This window comes from Nicotiana tabacum, chromosome 8 (assembly GCF_000715075.1).
Source record: "Nicotiana tabacum cultivar K326 chromosome 8, ASM71507v2, whole genome shotgun sequence".
Taxonomy (NCBI): Eukaryota; Viridiplantae; Streptophyta; class Magnoliopsida; order Solanales; family Solanaceae; genus Nicotiana; species Nicotiana tabacum.
The window spans coordinates 44986393-45003354 of record NC_134087.1 but is presented as its reverse complement, the minus strand read 5'-3'; the positions used below and the strand labels follow the sequence as shown (position 1 = coordinate 45003354).

Sequence of the window (16962 nt, the reverse complement as noted above, 5' to 3'; positions counted from 1 at the left end):
TGTCTGTAGTCCCTGCACTACCTGCTCAGGTGTGCGAGCAACGGGGGTCTGATTGCCTCCCCCGGCCTGTGAAGTAGCTGCTACTGTAGTGGATGAAACTGCTTGAGCCAGGACAGTGCAAACTGATAAGATCTGTGTTAAGGCCTTCTGAAGACCCGGAACCACGATAAGCACAACTGGTGCCTGAACTGGTGCTGCTAGAGCATCCATAGCGGGAGCCTGATTCGGAGCTGGGGCAGCCGGTGCATCAACAGGTGCTGCCCTCGCTGCTCTGCCACATCCACGACCGCGTCCACGACCACTGGTGGCCTCAGTGGGTGGCACTGGTGGTCATCCACCTCGTCCAGTAGCTCGCGTCCTCACCATCTGTGAGAGAATGGAATATCAGAAGTTTAGTACTCAGACCAACAAGTTCGCACGACAAGAGTTTCAAGAATATGAAATTTTTCCTAAAGGTTCTGCAGCCTCTCGAGGATAAATACAGACGTCTCCGTACCGATCCGCGAGACTCTACTAAACCTGCTCATGACTCGTGAGACCTAAGTAACCTAGGCTCTGATACCAACTTGTCACGACCCAATCCCTGAACCCGGTCGTGATGGTGCCTCTCGTGAAGACAAGGCCAGCCAGACCAAAATGGAACACCTCTTTTAAACAGTTAATCATCATAAACAGTGATAACATATAATATAATGCTCATAAATTGCGGAATTTAACGATAATAACCGCAGGAACCATCCCGACACATCCCAAACCGGGGTGTCACAAGTCATGAGCTACTATAGAATCTGCTATAGGTCTACAAGTACGGAATCCGATACAATAGTCTGAAGAAAACATAAATGATAGAGGATAAGAGAGACAAGGGGCTGCGGACGTCAACAACTACCTCGTAACTCCAAATCACTGCCTAGCCTGGAAGGAATCAGCGCTCAGGTGCGGACTCTGCTATACCTGAATCTGCACACACGGTGCAGGGAGTAATGTGAGTACTCCGACTCAGTGAGTAATAATTACAAATAATGGGTGAAAGTATGAAAACACATAAAGGCACAAAGCAATTCCATATCAAGCAGTAAAATCACTTAAAGCAGTAAATCAGTAAAGAAATCAAATGATATTCCTTTTTAAAACAAGTAAAACAGGTAATTCAACAGGTAATTAACAAGTAGAAATCTGCCCCTCGGGCACAGTATCAATCGCTCAGCATAGTATCAGCCCCTCGGGCTCACTCTCAGTACAGTATCAGCCCCTCGGGCTACCTCACAATCACTTAGCATAATGGTCAGCCATTGTTACCTGACAAAATTCCATCATACAGTGTCATTGTTACCACTGTTTCAAATCATATGGGTACCCGCGCTCACTGTGGGTGTGCAGACTCCGGAAGGTCCCCTTACGGCCCAAGCGTTATATCAAGCCACCTCGTGGCATCATCACTCAGCATATCCTCACATCACTCAAGCCACCGCATGGCATAAATAGTATCTCAGGCCCTCAACCTCATATCACTCAGCATATCCTCGCATATGGCCCTCGGTCTCACTCAGTTCAGAAATCATCATAAGCCCCTTGGACATTAGTAAAACAGTAGTTCTCAGCCCAAAACATGATGTAGAAATATCATTTAAGTTTCAAATCTGTGTAAAAGTGGCTGAATTTGTATAACAGTAGATATCAACAGGACTGAGTTCAAATAATAAGTCAAGTAGTGAGGAAAATAGTGATAAAAATCCCCGAAAGGTTCAAATAGTTGGCACGAAGCCCAAATATGACAATCAGCCCAAATCATGATGATAACAAATGAATTTAAGTCAAATATTCAGTAAAGTCATCAATCGGGATGGACCAAGTCACAATCCCCAGTAGTGAAAGACCCCACGCTCATCATCCAGCGCGTATCTTGCCTCAATATAGCACTACGATGTGCAATCCGGGGTTTCAAACCCTCAGGACATCATTTACAACCATTACTCACCTTGAACTGGCTAATTCTCTAGCTCGCGACGCCTTTGCCCCTCGAATTGGCCTCCACACGCGTCGAATCTATCCAAAATCAGAACGAATACGTCACAATATGCTAAGGGAACAAAGCCCAAGCGAAAACATTCGAAAAATATCAAAAATCTCGAAATTAGCAAAACCCGAGCCCCGGGACCACATCTCAAAATCGTGTAAAATTTACATTTTCAGAATCCTCATACCCTTACGAGTCTAACCATACCAAAATTATCCAATTCCGATACCATTTGGTCCTTCAAATCATCATTTTATATTTTTGAAAGGTTTCACAATTTTCTTCCCAAATTACATCTCAAATCACGAATTAAATGATGAATTTAGTGATAGATTCATGTATTCTAGCCAAATCTGAGTTAAAATCACTTACCCTGATGAATTTCTTGAAAAACCTTCGAAATATCACCAAAATCCGAGGTTTCTAGGTCAAAATATTAAATATAACCCAAAACCTCGTATTTCTAGGTACCCCTCAGGTTTCAGCTCACGCGGTCCGCGCAAAGGCAACGCGCGGCCGCACAGGCCTCCCTCTGCAGTGACATGCTTTAGTATTTTGGCCATAACTTTTTCTACAGATGTCCAAATTGCAATATCTTTACCTTTCTGGAAACGAGACACGATGGTCTACATCTTTCGTTTTTGAATTACCTCAACATTCCCTGTAGATCAAAAGATATGAGCTTCCGAAGTAGGACTAGCAGATCGTTCCCCACCGCGGCCGCACACCACTTTGTGCGGTCCGCATGACACCTACCGCGGCCGCACACCACTTTGTACGGTCCGCACAGCACTCAACGCGGGTGCACCTATTTTTGTGCGGACCGCATGGGTAAGTTCTGGGGCCTGCAACCCCTGTAGGCCTGCTACAGCTATGATTTTTGCACTAAAACATCCTGGAACCTACCTGGAACTCCCGGACTTCAAACCAATTGTACCAACACCTCTCATGACATCGTTCAAACTTGCTCAAAACTTCGGAATGCCCACAACAACATCAAATCACCAATTTAACATAGGATTCAGGCCTAAGAACTCCAAGAACTCTTAAATTATACTTTCGATCAAAAGGTCTATCAAATCTCGTCCGAATGACCTGAAATTTTGCACACACATCCCAAATGACACAATGAAGCTACTGCAACTCTCGGAATTCCATTCCGACCCCTATATCAAAATCTCGCCTATCAACCGGAATTTGCCAAAATATCAATTTCGCCAATTCAAGCCTAAATCTTCTCTACAACTCCAAAACCCATTCCGATCGCGCTCTTGAGTCACAAATTACCTCCCGAAGCTAACCAAACCATCGAAACTCACTTCCGAGCCTTCTAACACATAAGTCAATATCCGGTTGACTTTTTCCAACTTAAACCTTCTTAAAAGAGACTAAGTGTCTCATTTCTTACCAAATCCTCTCCGAACTCGAACTAATAAACTCAATCACATAAAACACGGATAACGAAGCGTAAAGAAGCTGAAATGGGGGAAACGGAGCGGTAACTCATGAGACGATTGGCCGAGTCGTCACAAGAAGCCTAATGTTGTATTATTGTTAATTTTTTTTGCTTTGTGATAATTTATGCTTAAATTTTTAGTTCGAACACCGATTTAGTGATTTAAGCTCAAAACTCCATTGTTTGACCTTAGAAAGTGTTGTAGAAGATAGGGTGGGTCTTTTTTTATTTGGTGTTATTTGGTTAAATTGGTGATTGATGATTTTTTATGTTAGTATTTGGAAGCTTTATTTCAGAGTTGAGATCATTTGGAGCAGATTTGGGGTGGTTTGATCGCAATTGATGTTGTAAATTCGAAGAATATTTTGTTAAAATAACACAAAAAAATTATATCAATCGGGTAGATTTCGATGAACAACTTAACAGATAGGTAGAGAAAATATAATATAAACTCTATCAATCCAATCACTGAAAAGCAAAATTATGGCAACCTGCTAGCCTTTGATAAACAACTTGTTAATATAACATAAACTCTGATAATCCGGCAAACACATGGAGTACGTACGGGTCAAGGGGTCATTTTTTAAATACCGCCAATTTGGATATGTATAAATGTCGTGGGATAGCCACTTTTTAATATGGTATCTAATTTTTATTCAGTATTTTTAATGCTGAGCAACAATAGCCACTACTCTATTAAAATTAATACGAAAAGATATTTTTATCCTTTCTTCATGAGTGCTGTTCAAATATTAAGGATATGGGGTCCTTAATATTTACACTGCACACATTAAGTTAAGGACACCATGTCCTTAATATTTACATTGCACATATGAAGCTAAGGACATGATGTCCTAAAGTTTAACAGCGGAAGGCGCAAATACAAGACATTGTGTCCTTAATATTTACAAAGCATTCATGAAGTTAAGAACACCATGTCCTTAATATTTATACAACACTCATAAAGTTAAGGACATTATATCCTTAATATTTACACTACAAATATGAAGTTAAAGATATGAGGTCCTAAAGTTTAACAACAGAAGGTGCAATACAAGTTAAGGACATTATGTCCTTAACATTTACACTGCACACATGAAGTTAAGGACGACATGTCCTTAACATTTACACTGCACATATGAAGTTAAGGACATGATGTCCTAAAGTTTAACAACGGAAGATGCAAATACAAGACACTTTGGGTGTGTTTGGTATGAAGTAAAATATTTTCCGAAAAATATTTTCCAAATTTTTTATGTTTGATTGGCTTAAATATTTTGGAAAACATTTTCCTTATGAACTCATTTTCCTCCAATTGGAGGAAAATATTTTCCTTATCAAGAGAAGGGAAAACATTTTCCAAAACTCCTTCTCAACCTTCCCCACCCCACTCCCTCTCCAAAAAAAGGTTTTTTTTTTTTCAAATTTTAGTTTTTCCGTTACCACCCACCCTACTACCTCCCCCCATCCCCTACCCGCACAGAAAAAAAATTACTTTTTTTTTGTAATTTAAATTTCTATTTTTTTCATTTTACTGCCCCCAGCACCCCCCACAGCCCCACCCCCTGCCTCCCCCTCCCCCCCTCCCCCCCGAAAAAAATATTTTTAAATATATTTTTTAGTTTTAATTTTATTATTTATCGGTTTAAAGGCTCAAAATTTTACAAGTTCCAAAATTATGAGTTTGGAGGTTTATGTGTTTGGAAGTTTACGGGTTCGAAATTCTGCGGTTTTGAAAGTTTAGCGGTTGGAAAGTTTATGAAATTTGTGGGTCTGGAAGGTTGTTGATTTGAAAGTTTATGGCTTCATGTTTATTATATCTAAATTATTTATGAATACTCTTGAGAAGTCATTTTCCTTAATTTGCGTACCAAACACCGGAAAATAAATAAGATGTCACGACCCCAACCCCGGTCATGATGGCGCCCAACACACTGCTAGGCAAGCCCGACCATTCAACAACATTATCCTAAATTCTTATTTAGATTATAGATAAATATCACAGAGAATTTACTAAGTCATTTCATTCAAGTGTATAATTAATAATAAAATCTGCGGAAGTTCAATTAAAATACTATACCATAGCCCAACAGAATTCGGTGTCACGAATATGAGCCTCTAATACAGAATATCCACCTATTACAAGTTTGTCTAGGAAAAATACGGAATAAAAGATAGAGATAGAGGGGAGAGATCAAGGCTGTGAACGCCATGCAGCTACCTCAATACTCCCGGATACTGCCTGCTCAGCTAAACAATTCCTCACTTAGCCTGTGGTGTACCTGGATCTGCACGCAAGGTGCAAGGAGTAATGTGAGTACTCCGACCCAGCGAGTAATAAACATAAATAAAGGCTGAGAATAAGAAATCATGGAAAAATACAAAGTAAACTATAACTGGCAGTTTAGAACAACAAATAGTGAAGCAACAAGTCAATTAAGTGAGAGTACCAAATACTGAGACAGGTATAATAGATAAAAACAAATGCATGAGTGCAATGCAATGCGTATGATGGTACACTCTAGTACCCACTGAGGCGTGTATCCCGAGCCATCCATTTATTTATCGTCGATGGCGCTCACTGGGGTGTGTGCAGAATCCGGAGGGGCTCCTACAACCCAAGCGCAATATCAAGCCATCTCGTGGCATCAAATCTAGGCCCTCGACCTCATATCAATCTCAGTATAATCACCCAGGCTCTCGGCCTCAATATCAATGTAATTAACCAGGCTCTCGGCCTCAATATCAATGTAATCAACCAGGCTCTCGGCCTCAATATCAATATAACACTGCTGCGGCGCGCAACCCGATCCATGCTTAGTCCAGAAATCATCATAAGCCCCTTGGGCATTTGTAAAACAGTAGTTCTCAGCCCGAAATATCATTTAAGTTTTCAAATCTTAGAAAGATGGCTGAGTTTGCCAAAACAGTATTTAAAACCTTGGACTGAGGTCAAATGATATGCAAAATATGCAAAAGCAGTGATATCAATCCCTGAAGGATTCAAATAATTGGCAAGAAGCCCAAATGTAACAATTAAATCCAAGTAAGGATGATTCTCAATTTAGTTCAAGTAGAAAACACGGTAAAAACATCTCTCGGGACGGACTAAGTCACAATCCCCAATGGTGCTCTACCCCACGCCCGTTATCCGGCGTGCAAGTCACCTCAATATAGCGTTACGATGTAAAATTTCGGGGTTTCAAACCCTCAGGACATCGTTTACATCAATTACTCACCTCAAGACGGTCAAAGTCTAGCTCGTTATGCCCTTGCCTCTCAAATTACCCTCCTCGTACGACGAATTTGCCCAAAATCACAACGAATATGTCGCATTATGCTAAAGAGACAATACCCAATCGAAAAATATCAAAATTCACGAATTTGACAAAACCCGAGCCCCGGGCCCACATCTCGAAAAATCAGAAAATTAACATCACCAGATTCCTTGTCTCGCCACGAGTCTAACCATACAAATTTTACCAAAATCCGACATCGGATTGGCTTTCAAATCTTAAAAAATCATCTTTAGGGAATTTTAGAAAATCATCCATTTCTCTTCAAATATCAATAATCTAAAGCCAAAAATGAAGATTTATTCATGGAATATAATCACAAGAGAGTCAAGAACACTTACCCCAAGAATTCCCATAACTTCTCGCTCAAAATTGCCCAGAATCCGAGCTTGAAAGTCCAAAAAATAAAAGAAAATCGGACTGCTCTTTCTCTACACTGTCCAGAATTTTCGGCTACTGTTCACGCATGTTACTGTACACGATACTGTTCACGGGATACTGTTCACGGTACTGTTCACGGGGTACTGTTTACGGGGTACTATTTCTGCAATTTTCTCCAATTTTCCTAAGTCCGAAATCACTCCGAAACACTCCCGAGCCCTCGAGGCTCCTAACCAAACACATACACTAACTCAACAACATCCTACGAACTTAACCGTGCGATCAAATCGCCAAAATAACGTCATATAACACGAATTAAGCTTTAAAATCCAAGAATTCTTTCAAATTTCATAAAACATCAAATTTTCCATTTTGAGTCCGAAACACGTCAAACGACGTCCGTTTTCAACCAAACTTTACAGAAAGTGCTTAAACCATATATAAGACCTGTACCGGGTGCCAAAACTAAAATACGGGCTCGATACCATCACTTTCTAATCAAATTTCATTTCCATTTTCCTTAAATATTTTCAGAAAGCAATTTTACTCAAAAATTCATTTCTCGGGCCTGAGACCTCGGAATTCGATGATTCTTGTTCCTATGAGTCACAAATAATAATACGAACATATCCCTTCAGTCAAAACTCAATTCGGAGCTCATTTGCTTAGTTCAATACCCATTTCACTCGTTAAACAATTAATTCATGTTTCGCGTCAAAACCCAATCGCGACTTGATGAAATTAGACCAAACTTTCCAGATCACTCCTATAATTCATTATCAAAGTTCCGGAAATCTCAAAATCAAATTTCAATCTCTAGAACTAAAAATGGACCTTTGGATCATTACATGCTCATAATCGAAACGCCAAAATCTTTCAAAAACTCTTCCAAAACATATCCGAGCCTCATCGGACCCCGACCAAACATGCCAACATAACTCATAACATTATTCAAGCCTGTTCCAATCATCAAAACACCTCAAACAACATCAAATTACCCAAAACTCATCGAATTCAAGCCTAAGTTTCCAAAAACTTCCGAAATACACTTTCGATCAAAAACCCGACCAAATGATGTCCGAATAACCTGAAATTTTGCACACACATCAGAAATGACATAACGAAGCTACAACAACTCTCGGAATTCCATTCCGACCCTCGGATCAAAATCTCACCTATCAACCGGAATTTGCCAAAATACTGACTTCGCCAATTCAAGCCTAATTCTACACCGGACCTCCAAAACCACTTCCGATCACACTCCTAAGTCACAAATCACCTCCCGGAGCTAACCGAACCGTCAGAATTCACATCCGAGCCCTCTAATTCATAAGTCAACGTCCGGTTGATTTTTCCAACTTAAGCCTTCTAAAAGAGACTAAGTGTCTCATTTCTTATCAAAACCACTTCAAACCAACTCGATCACATAAGATACGGATAATAAAGCATAAAGAAGCTGAGAATGGGAAAAACGAAGCGGTAACCTATGAGACGACGGGTCGGGTCGTCACATAAGATTACTACTTATTTTCCAAGAAAATATTTTTTTGGAAAATATTTTCCATTATACCAAACACACCCTTTGTCCTTAATATTTACACATCATTCATAAAGTTAAGGACACCATGTCCTATTTACACAGTACTCATGTCTAGAACAAGGGTATTTTCATTCGGATGGGTAAAAAATTATTAAGTATTGACTAAAGGGTAAATACATTTTAAATAGTGGCTAAAGAGTAAAGACATCTCTAATTAGTGGCTAATTGTGCCCTTCCTCCTCGGATATCTTTCATTTTGGCCCATATGAGGGAAAAAAATTATAAATGACCAGTTTTACGCCTGGTCAATCAAATTTAGCCACATAATCAAAGGTCAACGATATTTAGCCGCGAATTAAGCACGGTAACAATTTGTTGACTAAAATACCCCTACTATGTTTATTAAATTTACGCGACTTGACCTTATATTCTTCTTTAGCAAAATCTTCCGGCGTTAAACTGAAAATCGAAGTAAGCTCTCTCAATTAAATCTATCTTCTACCATCATAGATTTAATTGTGATTCTCTACAATTCTTCTGTTTGTAATTCAAACCAGAAAATTCTCTCAGTAAATTTTTTTGATTCTTCGATTTTTTTTGCAAATCGAAGTAAGTTCTCTCAATTAATGCTTTAATCTGTGTTATTTTGAAACATTTTCTCAATGCGTTAATTTGTGCTTAATTGTATTAAATATCTTCTTTTCTGTAATTTAGATCGTAACTGTTAAAATCCGCATTGTTCAAAACCACAAAAAGTAATATAAAATCCTGCAGAACATAACGCCAGTATAATTAGCTGGACTTTTCTAAATTAATATGTAAAACTTAGACACTTTCAGTATATGTTTGACTGTAGTAACAACAGTATAATAAGCTGGAATTTGCTTAATTTATATGAAAAACTCAATTATTTCCAGCTTATGATCTTGGAGTTATATTTTTTAACATTATAACTTCTAAATATCTAATTATTTGGTTCCTGTATATTTTGTTGGAGATATACATTGTGAAATTATAATGTCCTGTATTTTATACAGGATGTTCGCAAACCAGATTTTTTTACCCAAGCTGATTTAATTCTCTCAATTAATGCTTTAGTCTGTGTTATTGTCTAATTTTCTCAATGCGTTAATCTGTGCTTAATTGTATAAAATATCTTCTTTTCTGTAATTTAGATCGTAACTAACATAATCTACATTGTTTAAAACCACAAAAAATAATATAAAATCCTTCAGAACATAACGCCAGTATAATTTGCTGGACTTTTCTAAATTAATATATAAAACTTAGACACTTCCAGTGTATTATACTAGAAGTATGTGTGACTGCAATAACTCCAGTATAATAAGCTGGAATTTGCTTAATTTATATGAAAAACTCAGTTATTTCCAGCTTATTATATAGGAGTTATATTTTTTAACAGTATAACTTCTATATATCTAATTATTTGGGTTCCTGTATATTTTTCTAGAGATGTACATTGCGAAATTATAATGTCCAGTATTTTATACAGGATGTTCACAAACCAGATTTTTTACCCAAAGTTTGACGATTTAACTCTCTCAATTAATGCTTTAATCTGTGTTATTGTCTAGTTTTCTCAATGCATTAATCTGTGCTAAATTGTATTAAATATCTTCTTTTCCGTAATTTAGATCGTAACTAATAAAATCTACATTGTTCAAAATCACTATAAATAATATAAAATCCTTCAGAACAAAACGCCAGTATAATTTGCTGGACTTTTCTAAATTAATATGTAAAACTTAGATACTTCCCGTATATTATATTGGAATTTTGTGTGACTCTAGTAACTCCAGTATAATAAGCTGAAATTTGCTTAATTTATATGAAAAACTCAATTATTTCCAGCTTATTATACTGGAGTTATATTTTTTAACAGTATAACATCTAAATATCTAATTATTTGGGTTCCTGTATATTTTGTTGGAGATGTACCTTGCGGAATTATAATGTCCAGTATTTTATACAGGATGTTCACAAACCAGATATTTTACCCAAAGTTTGTTGATTTAACTATTGTTGTATTTCTTATTTTAGTTGCTTCCTGATAATTATACTGGAAAATCTAGTTATTAAGCTATATAGGCCAGTATATTGTAATAGAGATGGGTAAGACAGTTTATAATTTGTATCTACTATACTTTGCTCGAATTATAACTCCAGCTTATTATTTGGTTTCATTAAATACAGGATGCATACAAATTTCTTGCTTATCGCATTCGATGGCAAATGGACAGCAGATTACAAGTACTTAGATCATAAAACAAAGCTTCTCCTTATAAATGATGGGACTTCGTTTGAAGAATTCATGAGTAAAATTTTTGAAGTTATGGAGTTCAACAACAACCAGTTTGAAGCAAAAGTATGGCTTAATATCAACCTAGGTACTGCTAAGGGAATACAAGTGACAAAAGATGAAGATCTTAGCTTGTGTATGATGCTTTTAAAAAATGATCCATACTATAAAGGTTCCAAATTTGTTGTTATAATATCAGAAATACCAGATTAACAACCAGAAGGTAGTGCAATAATAGAAATTGACAATCAATAATTATTGCACAGAAACACATATGTTCCGGAAGAGCAAGTAATGCTGATATCTGAAGTAGCAGAAGAGTAGGAGATGCCAAGTTATGACATTACAATGGAAAATGAAATTATAATTCCTGTGGAAGATCAACAGATTGAATCACTGGACACTATTGAAGGAAGAAAAAGGAAAGCAAAAGGAAAGGCAAAAGAATCCCCATCAATAATACTAAAGGAAAATGCATCATTGGATGATGTAAAACTCGGGTCAGTTTTTCAAGACAAAAATGCTATGATTAGATATTTTTGCTTAGCAGCTATAAAGGAGCACTTTGAGTTTTATGTTAAGAGGTCAAGTAACACAAGATATTCTTTGGTATGTGCTGATGAAAAGTGTGGTTGGACTGTTCGAGGTTCAAGAATTAAAAAATCAACACTTTTTAAAATAGTTAAATTTCAGAGAGCACATGAGTGCTCGGTTGATATTAGAAAATTACACCAAAGACAAGCAACTTCAAATGTGATTAGAGATTATATGATTGACAACTTAAGGGACATAGCTACTGAAGTAAAGCCTAAGTTTGTCATTTCAGAAATGAAAAGAGCACATGGAATAGATGTTGGTTATGGAAAAGCATGGCATGCTATTCAAAAAGGGTTATCTTTATTAAGAGGAACAACTGAACAGAATTATGAGCAGATGGCATCATATTTGTATATGATTGAACAAAAAAATCCAGGATCATATACTAATATTCAGAGAGATGCAGAAAATAGGTAAATTTCTTATGTTTGTGTATAAAATAGTGGCCTTCAAAATTTAGTAATAAATTTTGTCCAGTATATTATACTGAATTCTCGTGTGAATGTTTGTCCTCCAGTATGTTATACGGGATATTTTATGGGATGTTTTCCTTGTGTAAGCTTTCTCTCCAGTATATTTTACGGGATATCTGTCTTGTGTAAGCTTTTACAGGATGTCCTCCAGTATATTTTACGGGATGTCTGCCTTGTTTAAGTTTTCTGTCCAGTATATTATAGTGGATGAGTTCTGTTTAACCTATAAGTTTGTTTTATTTGTCATTTCTTTTTTGAGTGATTATTCGTCTTCTTTTCTTATTATGATTTTTAATCCAGTTTATAATATTTGAGTTGTATTTGATTTCAGTTTATTTTAATGGAAGTCTGTCGTCTTTAAGCTTGTTGTCTAGTATGTTATTAGTATTCAGCTTGTCATATGGTATAACTAAAAGTTATTTACTTTTCAATCGAACAGGTTTGTTTACATGTTTTTCATGTATGGGGCATCAATTTCTGGGTGGAAGTATTGTAGACCACTTATTGTAGTTGATGGAACATTTCTAAAAAATAAATATAGAGGTGTTCTGTTAGTGGTTGTTACAAAAGATGCAAATAACCAGATTTTCCCTATAGCATATGGGGTAGCGGATTCAGAGAATAACGAATCATATGAATGGTATTTCAGAGAATTAAAAAAAGGAATTGGGATTCGTAAGGATTTAATATTTTTGTCAGATCGACACAAGGCCATTGCAAATGGTATTGCAAATATTTTCCCTGAGTGCTACCATGGTATTTGCATATATCATTTAGAAAAGAATCTAAAGCAAAGAAGAGTGAGAAACACTGTACTAAGCCTTTTTAAAAGTGCTGCAAGAGTATACCTTCAATCAGAATTTGATGACTTCATGTTCCAAATAGCTGCTGTTGATAAGAAAACATTCAATTATTTGATGGAGGAACCACCAGGAAGGTGGGCTCGTTCACATTGTCCGAGAAGACGATATGATATGTTAACAACAAATATTGTTGAGTCAATGAATAATGTTTTGAGACGTGCAAGAGAATTGCCACTTTTAACAATGATGGATTTCATACAAGAAAAGTTGCAAAGCTGATTCTATGAAAGAAGGACAACTGCAGAAGGAATATTCCGTGAGATATCAAATTGGGCAAAAGCAACATTGGAAGAAAAAATTAAACCATCTTTTACATTTAGAGTATTGCCCATTGATCGACTCAAATTCAATGTCAAAGAAGGGGGTATGAAATTTATTGTTGATCTAGACAAAAGAACATGTGATTGTTGTTAATTTCAGCTAGATGAAATACCCTGTGAACATGCAATTGCTGCAATTGATAGTATATATCAAAAGAAATCGGCCTTTTGTTCAGCGTATTATTCAAGGGATTTTTGGTTGAAAACATATGAAGAACAACTAAATTCTGTAGGTGATTCATCAACATGGGTTATACCATACACTATTAAATCAGAAATCACTAAACCTCCAGATGCAAAAGTAATGCTAGGAAGAAGACAGAAGAATCAACATGTTTCCAGTACAGAATTCAAGAAGGAACCAAGATGTGGTCGCTGCAAACAATATGGGCATAACAGAACAAATTGCACAAATTCTGCTGTAGTTCATCCTTATGCAAGAAAATACAGGAAAAAAATGATTGATTATATACAATAAGGTTGCATTGTCTGATATGAAAAAGTGATTGTAATCCCGAATAATTTGTTTGGTATTCTTGTTCTTCAAAATATTATTACTGTCTATTTTTTTTGTTTCTTGATTTGCTGCAAAAAAAATCTGGTTTATGAAGTTCCAGTATAAAATACTGGACATTATAATTTCGGAACGTATAGCTCCAGCAAAATATACAGGGACATAATTTTAAATTATTTAATTCCAGTAAGCTTTTCTAATTACCAATTTTGCACTATTTTACACTTCTCCGTTATAATATACTTGCTTATATCCCTTCATAAGTAGAATTTTCAGAATATTTTATACGGAGTAACCAAAATTGGTCAAATTTAGCATAAAAATTCTGGATTTTTCAAGTCCAGTATTAAATACGGGACATAGTGGTTTAAAAATATATAACTGCAGTGTCATATACAGGAAATAAAAGATTAAATTATTTAATTCCAGTAAATTGTACTAGATACCAAGTTTTCACTATTTTTCAGTTCTCCATTATAATATACTGGCTTATATGCCTTCATAATTAGCATTTCCAGCATATTTTATAGGGAGCCAAAATTGGACGAATTTAGTATAAAAGAATCTGGAATATTCAAGTCCAGTATGAAATACAGGATATCATGTTTTAATAAGCTATAACTCCAGTGTAATATACAGGAAACAAAATGTTTAATTATTTAATTCCAGTAAATTGTTCTAGATATCAAGTTTTCAATATTTTCTGATTATCCATTATAATGTACCGGCTTATATCCCTTCATAAGTAACATTTCCAGCATATTTTATAGGGAGTAACCAAAATTGGACGAATTTAGGATAAACGTATCTGGATTATTGAAGTCCAGTATGAAATAAAGGGTATCATGTTTTAATAACATTTAACTCCAGTGTAATATACAGGAAATAAAATATTTAATTATTTAATTCCAGTAAATTGTTCTAGATACCAAGTTTCCAATATTTTCCGATTCTCCATTATAATGTACAAGCTTATATCCCTTCATAAGTAGCATTTCCCAGCATATTTTATAGGGAGTAACTAAAATTGGACGAATTTAGGACAAAAGAACCTGGACTATTCAAGTCCAGTATTAAATACAATATTTCATGTTTTAACAACATATAACTCATGTGTAATATACAGGAAATAAAATATTTAATTATTTAATTCCAGTAAATTGTACTAGATACCAAGTTTCCACTATTTTTCACTTCTCCGTTCAAATATACTGCCTTATATGCATTCATAAGTATAGTATTTCCAGCATATTTTATAGGGAGTAACCAAAATTGGACGAATTTAGGATAAAAGAATCTGGATTATTCATGTCCAGTATTAAATACAGGATATCATGATTGAACAATATATAACTCCTGTGTAATATACAGGAAAATAATTTTTAATTATTTAACTCCACTAACTTATTCTTGATCCCAATTTTGCACTATTTTCGACTTCTCTCCATTATAATATAGTTGGATATATAGCTGCCTGTCACGACCCCAAACCGGCCCGGTCATGATGGCGCCTCTCGTGAAGACAAGGCCAACCGACACAACACTCACCTTAACTCTTTAAGCATTAAGAGTCATTTCTAAGTCTTTAAATTAAACAATGTTTCATAATAAAATCTTGGAATAACAGTTCGGAATAAAATACCAGCCCGACATCGGGGTGTCACTAGTCATGAGCAACTATCAAGGTCTGAATACAACAAAAGTCTAAAAATGTACTAAATCTAGTAACAACAATGAGGGGAAGGAAGCGGTGCTGCGAACGTCATGCAACCACCTTGCTAACTCTGATGACTCCGCGGCTGAGCTATCAACACCCGCTACTGGGTTCCGATATACCTGAATCTGCACACGAGGTGCAGGGAGTGATGTGAGTACTCCAACCCAGTAAGTAATAAGAGTAAATAAAGGATGAGCAGTAGGAAACAATGAATCCACATTCACGTTAGGCTCAATAAACACAACAGACCTTCAAATCATAATACGAGTCAATCTTCCCTTTTAAAATCCAGCTTTTAGTAAAAATCATTTTGAAATACTTTTCAGCAGTTTCGGTAGGGGTTCAATACCATTTAAGATAATAATAGAGATTAAAGCCATAATCAGCACCTCGGGCAAAACATAGTTTGTAAAACAGCCCCTCGGGCAAAACAGTAATCATAAACACTTCATAACTTAAAAATCTCAGTGGAAATAGCCAATGCCAAATCAGTGATTAATTTGTGAACATCTCATAAACCCCAGTTTAAATAAAAGTTGTTTTAAAACATTTGTTCAACTTTCCGACAGAGGCTCAATATAAAGATGAGTGAAAACAGTCGATAACTCAACATATTCGATAGAAATTCACTTTAAAGAGGAGTGAAATCAATAAGTCCATAAACAGGCCTCTCAGGCAAAAACATCACTCATATGCATGTATATATCTATCGCCCCTCGGGCTAGCCTCTCTGTCACTCGTGACTCAACTCTTACCAATCAGTACTCGCACTCAGTATTCACGCTCAATTGGTACCATATAGTAACCGCTGCGGCATGCAGCCCGATCCGTATATCTCTCACAATAACTGAAATCAAAGTAATCGCTGCGGCGTGCAGCCCGATCCATGCATCGCTGTGGCACACAACCCGATCCATATAAATAGTCGACTGCGCTCACTGGGGGTGTGCAGACTCCGGAGGGGCTCCTACAGCCCAAGCGCTATATTGCTGCGGCGCGCAGCCCGATCCATATAAGTATCGCTACGGCGTGTAGCCCAATCCATATACATATATATATACATTGTTGCGACGTGCAGCCCGATCCATAGATATATAATCCTCACAACTAGGCCCTCGGCCTCTCTTATTCATTAACTTCACCATCAGACTCTCAATCTATCTCAGTCATCAATCTCACAATCAGACCCCCGGTCTATCTCAGTAAAACAGGGAACTCAGCCCGAAACAATTTCCACATTTTAAGAATATAGTGATAAAGCCAGATTTGAGCAGTAAACAGGTAAAACATGACTGAGAATATGCTTTCAAACAAATAGAGTGAGGAAAGATAGTAAAAATGCCCCTAAGGGTCTCAACAAGTCGGCACAAGGCCCCAAACATGGCATACAACCCAAAAATATAATAATGTCAAACAATTAACTATCAAATACGCATTAAAATATTCGTTCGGGATGGACTAGGTCACA

At 36.5% G+C, this 16962-nt stretch overlaps 1 protein-coding gene across 1 annotated transcript; it reads left to right on the top strand.

Moving 5' to 3' along the window:
- Positions 1-11358: 11358 nt before the first annotated feature.
- On the top strand, positions 11359-13162 carry LOC107802343 (protein FAR1-RELATED SEQUENCE 2-like). Its single transcript, XM_075220325.1, has 2 exons — positions 11359-12020; positions 12520-13162. The coding sequence occupies exons 1-2, from the start codon at positions 11359-11361 to the stop codon at positions 13160-13162; spliced, it is 1305 nt and encodes a 434-aa protein (XP_075076426.1).
- The last annotated feature ends 3800 nt before the right edge of the window (positions 13163-16962 follow it).

Bases quoted from the DNA above. Each gene is read 5' to 3' on its own strand.
- LOC107802343 (XM_075220325.1), top strand. From the start codon at position 11,359: ATGGAAAATGAAATTATAATTCCTGTGGAAGATCAACAGATTGAATCA. The intron at 12,021-12,519 runs GTAAATTTCTTA...TCAATCGAACAG, and splicing joins CAGAGAGATGCAGAAAATAG to GTTTGTTTACATGTTTTTCA.